At 35.8% G+C, this 12,324-nt stretch overlaps 2 protein-coding genes across 3 annotated transcripts; one reads left to right on the top strand and one right to left on the bottom strand.

Moving 5' to 3' along the window:
• Window positions 1-590: 590 nt before the first annotated feature.
• On the bottom strand, window positions 591-7,009 carry LOC147396759 (uncharacterized). 2 transcript variants are annotated; one of them, XM_086451871.1, is made up of 7 exons: window positions 6,368-7,009; window positions 2,502-2,556; window positions 2,136-2,408; window positions 1,324-2,055; window positions 1,121-1,177; window positions 864-1,033; window positions 591-778 (listed from the first exon to the last, which is right to left on the bottom strand). In XM_086451871.1, the coding sequence occupies exons 2-4, from the start codon at window positions 2,516-2,518 to the stop codon at window positions 1,332-1,334; spliced, it is 1,014 nt and encodes a 337-aa protein (XP_086307997.1). In that variant the 5' UTR covers window positions 2,519-2,556; window positions 6,368-7,009; the 3' UTR covers window positions 591-778; window positions 864-1,033; window positions 1,121-1,177; window positions 1,324-1,331. The 2 variants fall into 2 exon arrangements, with proteins under 2 accessions (XP_086307997.1, XP_086307996.1); XM_086451870.1 differs by lacking the exon at window positions 6,368-7,009 and having other exon boundaries at window positions 2,502-2,934.
• Window positions 7,010-7,649: 640 nt separating this feature from the next.
• On the top strand, window positions 7,650-9,130 carry LOC147396758 (uncharacterized). Its single transcript, XM_086451505.1, has one exon. The coding sequence runs from the start codon at window positions 7,745-7,747 to the stop codon at window positions 8,819-8,821; it is 1,077 nt and encodes a 358-aa protein (XP_086307631.1). The 5' UTR covers window positions 7,650-7,744; the 3' UTR covers window positions 8,822-9,130.
• The last annotated feature ends 3,194 nt before the right edge of the window (window positions 9,131-12,324 follow it).

The following is a 12,324-nucleotide window of genomic DNA, read 5'->3' as shown; positions in this document are numbered from 1 at the left end:
CCTTGACAGTCGGAAAAAAACGACTGTCCTTGACAGTCGGAAAAAGCGACGGTAAAAACGACTGTCTTTGACAGTCGGGAAAAACGACGGTACAAACGACTGTCGTTGACAGTCGGTAAAAACGACGAAAATAACGACTGTCTTTGACAGTCGGCTAAAACGACGGTCTTTAACCGTTGCTTTTTTTGCAATACGATTTTTTTTTTTTTTTTTTTAAATAAAAAATTATTCAATATCTAAATAGTGCAAATTGAGGCTGCATCATCATTTCTATTATTCATTTCAATGTAATAATTTTTTTATTAAAAAGAATGCGAGATCCAATAGAAGACCCTACAATGTCACAACAAATTAAGGGGATACAACAATGACTTCCCCTCGATTGTAATAGTTTGGCTATCACTTAATGAAAATGGTTCCATAATAGGTTGAGTTCAGATTCCTATGGAAGAAATTAGGGAGATAATGCTCTCTGCACTTGTTATCTAATCTCTATGCAACTGCACCCATTATTTCTTCTCAAGCTCCTCTTCATCATCTTCTTCAACCTTTCAACGTCTCCCCAATCGCCATTTTGCACGTCAGGCCTCGAACACTCATCAACGAATATTTCCCAATCTTCTTTCTTCACGTATGGAGGTATATGAACTTTTCTTTCTGCATCCGTATTATATTTATCATATACCTCACAACGAAGGTTACTTTTCCAATCTTTCCATAAGAGATTGGCCTTTTTAAGGACCCATTCTCTATTCTCATCTGAAACAGTATATATATTCTGCAAGGAAGACAAATTATTTTAAATTAACAGTTAAAATATACATAACAAATAAATAACATAATAAATAGACAAAAGAACTCACTTTTATAATTTCCCATATTTGATTTTTAAGATCATTGGGCACATTGCTCCACTTGATATAAATCGGCGATACATAAGTCTTCACAGCACGTCCAATGGATGTACACAATTTGTTTGAGTTCTCCCCAATAGGTTGCCCATCTATACTAAATCTCACAGGAATACCTGCACCTGTTACAAATAGTCGATAATTTACAAAATCAGACATCTAATAAGAAATACAAAATATGTTAATATCATAAATCAATAATAACATACTCTGAGAAGTAAACCCATAAGAAGTGGATGCAGATGATCTATCGCTTGACATAGTACCTGTCAACAAATACAACAATTATAAGAAATTATATACACTTATAATTAAGATTAACATGCCTATAAAATTGATTTTTTAGAATTAAAAATAAACAAAATGACTAACCAGGAAACAAAATGTCTAACCAGGAAACAAAATGACTTACAAGCGTTGTCAATCATCATTTTCCATATTATCGTCTTCTATGATATCATCTCGTAATGTTGTAGTTAAAACATCTTCATTCATTCTTTTCTCAAATACAAAGGGATCTTCATAAGAGTCCACGTCTCTATTCAATCTCTTCGGAACTTCCAAGACAACATGCCAATCATCCATAGGTCTACTATGATCTTTGCAATAGAATATTTGAGTTGCTTGAGAAGCAAGAATAAATGGCTCATCAGTTTCTCTTGTATTTTTCATCAATCTTTTCAAATTAACATAAATCAAATTTGTTTCTGGATCAACTGTATATCCATTTGCATCTTCTATGCGCACCCAGTCACAATAGAATACTGTAACTCTAAAGTCATGATAATCAAGATCTAGAATCTGTTTCACAATGCCATAGTAAGTGACTTCTTCATTCACCATATTAGTATCCCTAACACTTGACCTAAAACTAGTTATGGCTTTCATAGAGACCCCACTGTTTTGTGTTGTTTTATTCATTTCTGAATCTGCTGTACAAAAAATATATCCATTTACTGAATATGCACTATATGAAATAGCTTCAAACTTCGGCCCATCAACAAGTCTTTTTAAGGGACAACTTGGTTCATTTTGTAATTGTTGTCTAAGCCAAGGAATGTAATCCATTGCCTTTTCTTGTCGTAAATTTCCTCTCCGAATTTGACTGTCGAATGTGTGGCTCTGAATATAAGTAGTATATTTCCTATACACGAAAGTAACGTGAATGTGTTATATAATCTTTAACATAATGCTCAAGTGTATAGGAAAATCAAATTTACATACCTTTCCCACTCAGCATTTTCAGGTGACTGGCGGAGTACCCATTTACGTGTTTGTTGGTATTGAACATTTTCAAGAATGCAAACCTTTCCTTTTTTATCAATAGGATAGGGTCCTTCGCTACCAGCATCCATTACTATCATTGGGCATCCTTTTCTATCATTGGACATATAATTCATGGCGTACATCATTGCCTCGTCCATGAGAAAACACTCAGTAATAGATCCCTCTGGATATGTATGATTTAGTACATATCGTTTGTATGTTTTCATCATCCTGAGATGCGTGTGTCATTGAATATTAGATCTTGATATTAAACTTATTAATACAATATAGAAACAAGTACATAATATAAAACTTTTTATTTACCTTTCAAAGGGATACATCCATCGATATCTAACAGGTCCACAAACTTGGGCTTCTTCTGCCAAATGCACAACAAGGTGTGTCATAGAAACAAAAAATGATGGCGGAAAATACTTTTCGAATACACATAATGTTTCCACAATGTGTTCTTTCATATTCGAAAGTTCTTCACGGATGATCTCTTTCGAACACAAGACATTAAAGAATACCGATAACTGCCGAATAGCAACACGCAAAGCTTTATGTGTCTTGAATGCATGCATCAGCAACACTGGTAATAATTGTTGCATAAGAATGTGATAATCATGAGACTTCAAATTTTTTAACTCGTTATCCTCTAAGCTCACGTTATGTTTCCAGTTTGCACTATACCCCATAGGAACCTTCAAATTATACAAAGTCTTACAAATTAACTCTTTTTCCCGTCGAGATAGTACGTAAGGAGCTTCCGGATGTATCAACTTGCCATTAAATTAAAATACAAAACCAGCCTTATTATAAAAGGATTCAACCAAGTTCCCAGTATGGACTACCATGACAGATTCAGCCCACTTGTAAAATTTGATCAAGTTGGTATAGCATTTAACTAGGTTCATAAGTGGGTGAGATTGAACCAACTTCCATTAATTCCATGGCCATGAACCAGATTTGATCCCACATTTTGTTTCAAATCTGCAATTCTCAAGTCATTGATGTGATTTCACATGTATTGTCCACAATTTGTCACCTTTTTTTTCCTTGAAACTAAGGCTAGATTTGTCCGTAATTCGTGGGATTTTAAGGAGTTAGCTAACTATGTATGAAATTATTCTAAGAATATTTATAATTTAGTGAATTATATATAGAGGAAGGGAAAATAATTGAGTCTGCAATGAACAAGGATCTTCATTTTCAACCCTTTAGACACCACTGTTTACATGTGACATCCAAATCTTGAATCTTGGATCAGCAGATGAGCTTAACATGGGCACTATCTTTTTTCTTTGGTGTGGGAAACATGGACAGTAAGAATGGGCTCATTTTCATATATATGATTTTCTGGGTAGGGTCCACTATTTCAATGGTTAGGATGGGTATGATGGTGGGCCAAAGTATGATATGTGATGCTGGGTGACGAACCTACTATTTTGAACAGAGATTTGCTGTTTTGAAAGCCATGTGTATTAAATGAGCAAAAGTGATCGGTGAGTGAGAAAATTCCAAAAGAAAAGTTGACTAAAATGGAGTGGCTTACGCCGATGTTTGATCCAATCCAGTTACAGTCGTAGATGTGGCTTAGATTGAAATCAAAGTGGACCGAATAAGGTTCATTATTAAGGTCTGGATCCATTTGAAATATACCTCATGTGATCTAACAGCTAACACATGTGAACTAACTAAATTGGAAATATATGAACCAGAAAGTGATACATATTCGAGCAGAAATAGATATTTAGGTAATGATGAAACAAATGCTCCATTACTTTTTTATAAAGGTATTGTAGGCAAAAAAAAAATAATTGGTATATTTTGGTGACGTCAAGGCTGATGCAGTGCCATCTGACCTAGACATGGTCTCAAATTTCTAGTAAGACACTGCCATCATCATCAAAATCTTCTCCCCAAATATTTAGAGACAGCTGAACAATCCCTAGGAGAAGGAATGTCCAGTAAAGCATTCATGATCTAGTCTCATTAACCAACATTTATATAAAAGGAAAATAAAAATTAAAAAAAAACATTCATTGACTGCAAGAAAAAAAAATGTCGAGTATTCCCTGTTTTGATCAACTAACAATCAACCGGTCCTAGGTTGTCTTTGCTTCTACTACAGTTTAAAATGAAGCCTTCTTCTCCCTAATATTTTCCCTCAAATGTGTCATCTCAAACAAACTGACAAAGCTTAACGTTATAAAATTCCGAAAAATTATTGTTGATCTCGGTTTTTGTCAGGGTGACAATGATCCAACACTATTTCTGTATGGAGAATCTTACCAAAAAGGTATAGAAAGATAATTTAATTACAATACCAGTAAAATTTTGAAAATAAATTGTAAAATAATTAATTTTTTCTAAATTGGATATTGGCAATTTTCTACTACCAAAATTTTCACAAGTCTTGTTCCAAAAGAAACATTGAAACATTCAATGTTTCAGAATGAATGAATGGTTTATTTCAATTCCGCCACAACATACAGAAACAGCATGAAAGTTTGAACAATGGTTAGGAATCAAAGTACAAAATCTATAGACTGATTATGTAGTTTATAGTCAAATTATTATGGGATCAGATTTGGATCAAAGTTTTGACAACCGAATCAGATTCATATCCAATCCAACTGTCTTCAAATCAATTAAGGACTGACCCAATCTAATCCAGTTCAAACCCAAACAATTAACATCATTCAATACTAGAACCTCCACAAGATAAATCCATAAATGTATGGATCATGCTTTACATATTCTCATGCCAATAACATGTGTGTCTAGGAATTGCAGTTCTCATCTCACAAATGCAAGGTAGCAGCAGCACCTAAGGAAGAAATGCATTTGGACCATTAATGAGGTGAAGAGAGAAGACTAGTTGATTGAGCAATAACTACGGGCAGACACTTCATGCTACACTCCGTCAGGAAAGAAAATGGGATTGAATAGTATACTATAAAGGTTAATCAACTAACAAAATCATGTTCTTCCATTCAATTATATCTAGAGAAACGCCTTAGGTTAATGCAGATGCCTTTATATATGCTCTCACTACCTCAACGCATGTCATTTTGGTAATCTTTTCTCTCATTTAGAACTTTTAATCTGCATAATCCTTCTCCTTGGTGTTGTCATCAGTCTTCATTGCACATGAACTAACCATCTCAATCACCATTACCCTAGTTTCACAAATATTGAGGCTATTCCTACATTTTCAAGAATGCTATATAAACCTTTGATTCTATCACTGATTAGGCACCACCATGACCTATGAAGACTTTAACCATATCATTCACTCACTTGCTGACGGTCCAGATTGATGATAGCCAAGTAATGTTATAAGAAGGAATTAGTGGAACATATCCACAATATGAAAGGATAGATAGCTAGGAAGAGTATTCTTATGGGATTTTAGTTCATCTTAACTCTTCGCATTCTTCACGTAATGTAACAATGTAAAGGCAGACCTGTTTGAAGTTTGGACCCTCCGTCACGCTCTTCACAATATATACCTCATTTTTCTATTTCTTTAAGTCTGGTGATCCATTATGACATCCCTTATGGGGTACTCTTACTCTATACCCTAACACTCCGTGCAAGTCTCATTTTTTGTTTTCTTATAACTTTACTATTAGCTGTAAGACTATTACACAAAAAGGATTTAGAGATTGGGGAAGATGTTGCCCATAGAACCAGAGTTTGATTGTTAAAATGGAAGGAGTTCGTATATTATAATTTTATTAAGATGTGAAACACCAATCTTAACAAGAGTAGATTTCCCAATTTCAACAAATAATTTGGCAATGTGGACATACTAGACTAAACAAATAATTTCAACAAGAGTAGATCATCTACCTACTGCTTAAATTGGATACTTCCCCAGCTAGTCTCATTTTACAAGCTTTCCAAAACATTCCCCCAGAAATGAACACATTAGAACTACTAAATTCTTTCAAATATTAGTTTTAAATTAACTTCTAGTTGTTTAGTCACAATAGTGTTAAAAAAACTCAATCGTGGCTAGGGATTTGTTGGTGGATCTTAGTTCTGTGAACATGATATGAATTGCTACAATTATAAATCAAGAATAGGCGATTCAAATAAGGTTATTTTCCAACATAATATCAATTAAAAACCTAAATGCATTCAAACGTAAGAAATAATTTGAGATGGCGAATCCGTACCTCTTTCTTCTTCAAATCTGCTAAAGATGACGCTGGTAATTTGTGAGAATCGAGTGAGAGATCGAAGCCCTAGATCAATGATTTTGAAATCTGATTGCGTCTGGAAACCCTAGCTATTTTTCTTCAAAAGCCGAGATCCTGTGAGTGAGAGATCGAGCGAAGAATTAATGTTCAAAATCAGATCGATTCTGTGAGTGAAAGAGAGTCGATCGAACGAAATCTATTGTGAGTGAACGAGAGAGAATCGATCGAACGAAAACAAGTGAGTGGAAGAGAGAGATTCGATCGAACAAAACCGGTGAGTGAGAGACAGAGAGATTCGATCGAAGAAAAACCGGTGACTGAGACACAGAGAGATTCGATCGAAGAAAAACCAGTGAGTGAAAGAGAGAGACAGAGAGAGTCGAGAAAGAGAGACAGACAGAGAGAGCCGATCGATAAAATCGAGTGTGTGAGTCGAGTTTGAGTCAATAATAACGATACGAGTTGAGTCAAACGAAAAAACGCCTGATACGAGTCGAGTTTGAGGCGGAAAAGTATGTTTTTGTTGGATTAACGACTGTTGGAATCCGTCGCTTAAAACGACGGCTCATAGCTGTCGTTTTTTCCGCAAAATTGCGTCGCTCTTTACCCATTATGACGTAGTGATATATATATATATATATATATATGTATTCGAAATATGAAAATTGCCCATGGTTTATTCGGTTTGAAATTATGGGTCTGGGGCTCTAGATCTGCCCATTTGTCACTCCCAAATTTTGTGCTACTGTTAAAGTGTTAAGTGCATCCCTATGATTGATCACCAACTGAATTCAATATATCGTTTGAGACAATAAGCTCAAATGCGGAAGAATATACTTAGTCAAGGGTTAAAATGGGTATATCTTGTAATGTTATTATTAGAGAGTCCATGCTAGTACCAAATAATAGAATACAATTATGATTGCAGCTGTAACATCGATGGCTCATGGACTTCATCAATGAAGAGAACGAAACTTGAGAAGGTAGATGATGAATCTGGAACAGGTCGCACCAAAACAAACATTAATTTGAATAAAAAATATGATAGACCAGTCTTATCCCAACCCCTTGACTTGTTCTTGGTCTAATTAATATGGAAAAAATCAATGGCGTGAGAGAGCTATTGGGAGCCAACAACCAATAGTTTAAAGATAAAAATAAAGGATATTAGTTTATAAAGAGTTTGAAGATTGAACGGTTCACTATATAAAGGGCTTAGAACCCACTACAATTCAAGTCACAAGAATCTATTAAGTCTTTTAATCGTCTCTAACAGATATAGCTGTCCCAATCTGATCTGATCTGAGAGAGTTGTGGTTGTGATAGGCCGGGCAACCATTAGAGTAGCCTGACATGGCTCGGCTAGGGCTTTCTCTTGCTTTAGCTTTGGCATTTTGCCTTTTAGCCACCAATGTAGTGGCAGATCATAAGCCTTATTATTACAAATCACCACCACCACCATCCTCACCGCTGCCTCATAAGTATTATTACAAGTCTCCCCCACCCCCACCCCCAACGTACCACCATCATTATCACCATAAGTCACCGCCACCGCCTCCCAAGTATTACTACAAATCCCCACCTCCACCACCCCCAACATATCATCACCACCATAAGTCGTCACCTCCTCCTAAGTATTACTACAAATCCCCACCTCCTCCACCACCTCACCATAAATCGCCACAGCCTCCTAAGTATTACTACAAATCCCCGCCTCCACCACCCCCGAGGCATCACCATCACCATAAGTCACCACCTCCACCATATTACTACAAATCTCCACCCCCTCCATCACCATCACCACCTCCGCCATATTATTACAAGTCTCCACCACCACCATCTCCATCCCCACCTCCTCCTTACTACTATAAATCTCCACCACCACCTTCTCCATCGCCACCACCTCCTTACATTTACAAGTCACCACCACCACCATCACCATCACCACCTCCTCCCTATTATTACAAGTCTCCACCTCCACCTTCACCATCTCCACCCCCTCCCTACTATTATAAATCTCCACCTCCCCCATCGCCATCACCACCTCCTCCATACTATTACAAATCCCCACCCCCACCATCACCATCGCCGCCACCTCCTTATTACTACAAATCCCCACCTCCACCATCACCCTCACCACCACCTCCTTACTACTACAAGTCACCTCCTCCTCCATCTCCATCACCTCCTCCTCCATATTACTACAAGTCTCCTCCACCTCCATCACCATCTCCTCCTCCTCCATATCTCTACAATTCACCACCACCTCCATCACCATCACCACCTCCTCCATATTATTACAACTCACCTCCTCCTCCATCCAAATCACCGCCGCCTCCTTACCTCTACAAATCTCCTCCTCCTCCATCCCCATCACCTCCTCCAGCATATTACTATACATCTCCCCCTCCACCTCCTAAGGGATACTAAACATAATTATTGTATAATTCATCTAAGTTTCACCCTTGGATGAAATATGTTGTCTCCTTTCTTTGTTGTTTCTTTTACATTCTTTTTTGCAGTTCGTAGAACGGAAAATTGGATGTCATCATTCAACCGCATTGTTTTACCTACTCAATTCCAACATAAAGAATGGATGTGGAAATAAAGGAATTAAGTAATGGATACCTTGCAGTGTGTGATCATGTAATGTATTTGCTGTAATTTGGTTATTGATAAAATCAATAAAAGTGAAAGGAAGGTTCAGCCATCATATTATTTTGCTTACTTTAATTTATGATCTGGTTTCGAAATAAAAAGATTTCTTTCCACAAGACTCTTGCATTGATGTTTGTGTATTTGCTTTATTTTTTCATTCAAGTAATCTAAAAAGAGGGATGTGTTCATACATGTAGAACCAGCTGCTTCAGTAATCACTTTCACTAGTGCATATGAGCCTATCTACGCTAATAGTAAACTTTTTTTTTTATCAATGGTCCATCTTAGAAGATGAGTGATAATTTCACGGTATATATTAACATCGCGAAGGTATAGTGGAGATTCACAATTTTGGAGTAAACAATGTGATTGTATCTTCTGATTCTCTTGTAGCGATAAATTCTTTAAAGAATATGGGGAAATGTCCATGGACGTATATTGGGAATTTGTAGAAGTATCAACAGATTGGTTCAGAATTTTAACATTGTTGAGTTGCAGCATAGTTGGAGAGAAACAAATAGGGCGGCTGATTTTCTTTCAAAAGTGGGATTAACTGCTGATTCAGTTGTACGGTGGTCCTTGGTCTCTGATCTTCAAAACGAATTGTGCTTAATTATGAAGTACGATTGTAATGCTTTATTTACTCATTTGGAAGATCTTGCATTGGTTATGGAACTTGAAGATCCCTACCAAGATAATGGTCTTTGATGCCCTCTGAAGTTCACCTTGTTGCCCCCTCTCAATTTTGAGATACACCTTCTGATTTTCAAATGATGGCATGCTCCTGTTTGACTGTCTTGCTCCCTCTCCTCTAATTTTAGACACCCCTTCCACATTTTGGTAATATTTGAGACAAGCCCTTTTGTTTTCAAAATGATGATATGACCCCCTTTGACCCAAAGCAGCAATGGCTCAGATTCCGTAATTATTTGGTAGGGTTTTAATTTGGTTAATTGGAATAAATTTATTAAAAAGGGAGAAAATTTCGGGTAATGTTTTTTGTTTTTTTTTACTCAAAAACCATCATCTTCGACCTCTCAAAAATTCCCAATTTCTTCTTGAGATTTTAATGTCTGCAGAAGTAAAAAAAACAAATTAGGTCAAAAGGTAAAAATATTATCATATTTCATGATTAATAGAAAAATCATTGATTAATTCATTGATTTGTTATTTTAATAAATTTGTCTATCATTCAAAGAGTTTTCTTTTCTAAACAAATTTGAGAATTTTGTGATTATGCTTTAACCTTGTTGCTCCCACCATCCACCCATAAAACTATTATTTTTATAAAAATAAAAAATAAAAAATTGGATGATTTAGACATCTCTCTACATTTTGGCGAATATTTGAGATACTCTTGCGTGTTCTTATTTTCTAGACTAACAAAAAATAAACTAAATACCCTCATTGTCAACTTATAACCAAAATTGTTAATTTTCCTTCCTAAAACAAGTCATTTTCACACTCTTCAACCTATCATCTTCTATCTTGAAATTCCTATTTTATTCTTTAGATATGAAGGTTAAAGTACATTTATATATCTTAGAAATATATAAAACTTATCTTAAGATTGAAGAGGAGCATAAAAATTCCTACCAAAGAGTTTGAAGATGATTGGTTTTGGAAAGAGAAATGCCGGGTTTTTGGTTTCAAGTTGAAGACAAATATATTGAGGTCATTTTTCATTTATGTATTACAGAATACCAAGGTAGAGGGGGGTTGGGCGGTGGGGTATGTAGTTGTTTTGACGAATATTTAAGATACATGATGTTTTTAAACTAATGACACTACTCCCTTGACTTGGTCTTCTCTGATGGACTAATGTTAAATGACCTAAATGCCCTTTTCTTCAATCTCTAATATAAAAATCCTTCAATTTTCTCCCCTAAACCAGTCATGGTCAAGCTCTTCAACCTTACCGGCTATTATAACTTTCAAGAATAAAATCCTGACTACACCCTTGTCCCTGTCCATACGGTCCATATTGATAGGTGGTCCTTAGGTCAATGCAATCGAATCTCATATATACATTTCCTGGTTCTTCAACTCAGGTTGATTGCAAGACATTGCTACAAGGGTTAAGCTTCTGTTGTTCGGGGAATAAGAAACTCTTTATTGAGTCTAAGTTTGAGCCCTTTTGTTTTTGCTTTGGCAGACCGCACATATCATCCCACCCGACACTTGTACCATAGTTAAATAACTACATCTTTGATGAAGAGCTATATAGAGATTCAAAATCATGGCCTGGGGAGCAAACCCAGTCAGTCTTGCCATCTCAGCTAAGTCTTTCCTTTTAACTAGAGGCCTCCTAAAATATCATCACTGGCAACTAAAAGTCATTGCATATTCTTCAAGGATTGGAGTGGGAGGTGAAAACAGTGTAGCAAGAACAAAATTCCATTGTTGGTTGTTTGGCTGCTTATGCTTTAGGAAATAAGATATCTAAAAGCTTTGGGTGAATTACCATTTTGAGAGCTGAAAATGAGTTATTAATTTACTATTCTGGCTAACTGTTCATTTTAATTACAAAAACATGAATGATCACGTTTTCGTTAACAAAAAAATTCAAAATGGTAATGAATTCGGTAGTTCTATTTCCAATTTTGCAGGTTTAAAGTCACTATTTCCAATTAGTCACTTTAAAAACCTCCACTATGTGAAAACTAAAAGTTTTGACAAGAAAATTCAATGGGCCAAAGCCCTCCAATTTTAGAAAGCGAATTTTGATGGCCTATGGGCGCTGAAATTTTGATGATCCCCAATTCAACAGCTTAGAGCCATCAAATGTCTCCCATCCTCCATTAATTTAATGGTCTCAGTCCGTCGAAAAAAAATTGACAATGAAAATTTTGACGCCTTGGTCTGTCAAATTTTATGAAATTCGACAGCCTTGAGTTGTCAAATATAAGCTTTTTTCACATTGTGCTACTAGGTCGTTATCATCCCGTTTTGGCAAATAAAATGAATAGTAGTGAGCCGGAATCATAAATTCGTCAAAAGTTGATCACTTTTTCGTAAATATCCCAAAATCTTTTACCGTAGACGAGATTCCCAAGTTCTGAAAGATCTGTCTTCTTGGGAGGACTTTTTGGGTCTTCCATCCCTTCATGTAATGTAAGGGGTATACTCCTGTAATTAATACTTGTAAAATATTTTTTCTTTAATCAAATCACTTGCTTGCTTAGCATATATATAATGTTTTAACAAAATGGTCAACCCAAACTGTCCCTTTTATTTATTTTTATTTTTGTTTGACTTTTGCAAATGAAAATTGT

Source organism: Akebia trifoliata, chromosome 8 (assembly GCF_017979445.1).
Source record: "Akebia trifoliata isolate Shusen 1 chromosome 8, ASM1797944v1, whole genome shotgun sequence".
NCBI classification, from domain to species: Eukaryota; Viridiplantae; Streptophyta; class Magnoliopsida; order Ranunculales; family Lardizabalaceae; genus Akebia; species Akebia trifoliata.
This window is presented reverse-complemented; position numbering and strand designations above follow the sequence as displayed.

Coding starts and splice junctions, on each gene's coding strand:
- LOC147396759 (XM_086451870.1), bottom strand. CDS start 2,875: ATGGGGTATAGTGCAAACTGGAAACATAACGTGAGCTTAGAGGATAAC. Junction 2,409..2,501: donor TGGATGTATCCCTTTGAAAG/GTAAATAAAAAG, acceptor CACGCATCTCAG/GATGATGAAAACATACAAAC. Junction 2,056..2,135: donor GAAAATGCTGAGTGGGAAAG/GTATGTAAATTT, acceptor TTTCGTGTATAG/GAAATATACTACTTATATTC.
- LOC147396758 (XM_086451505.1), top strand. CDS start 7,745: ATGGCTCGGCTAGGGCTTTCTCTTGCTTTAGCTTTGGCATTTTGCCTT.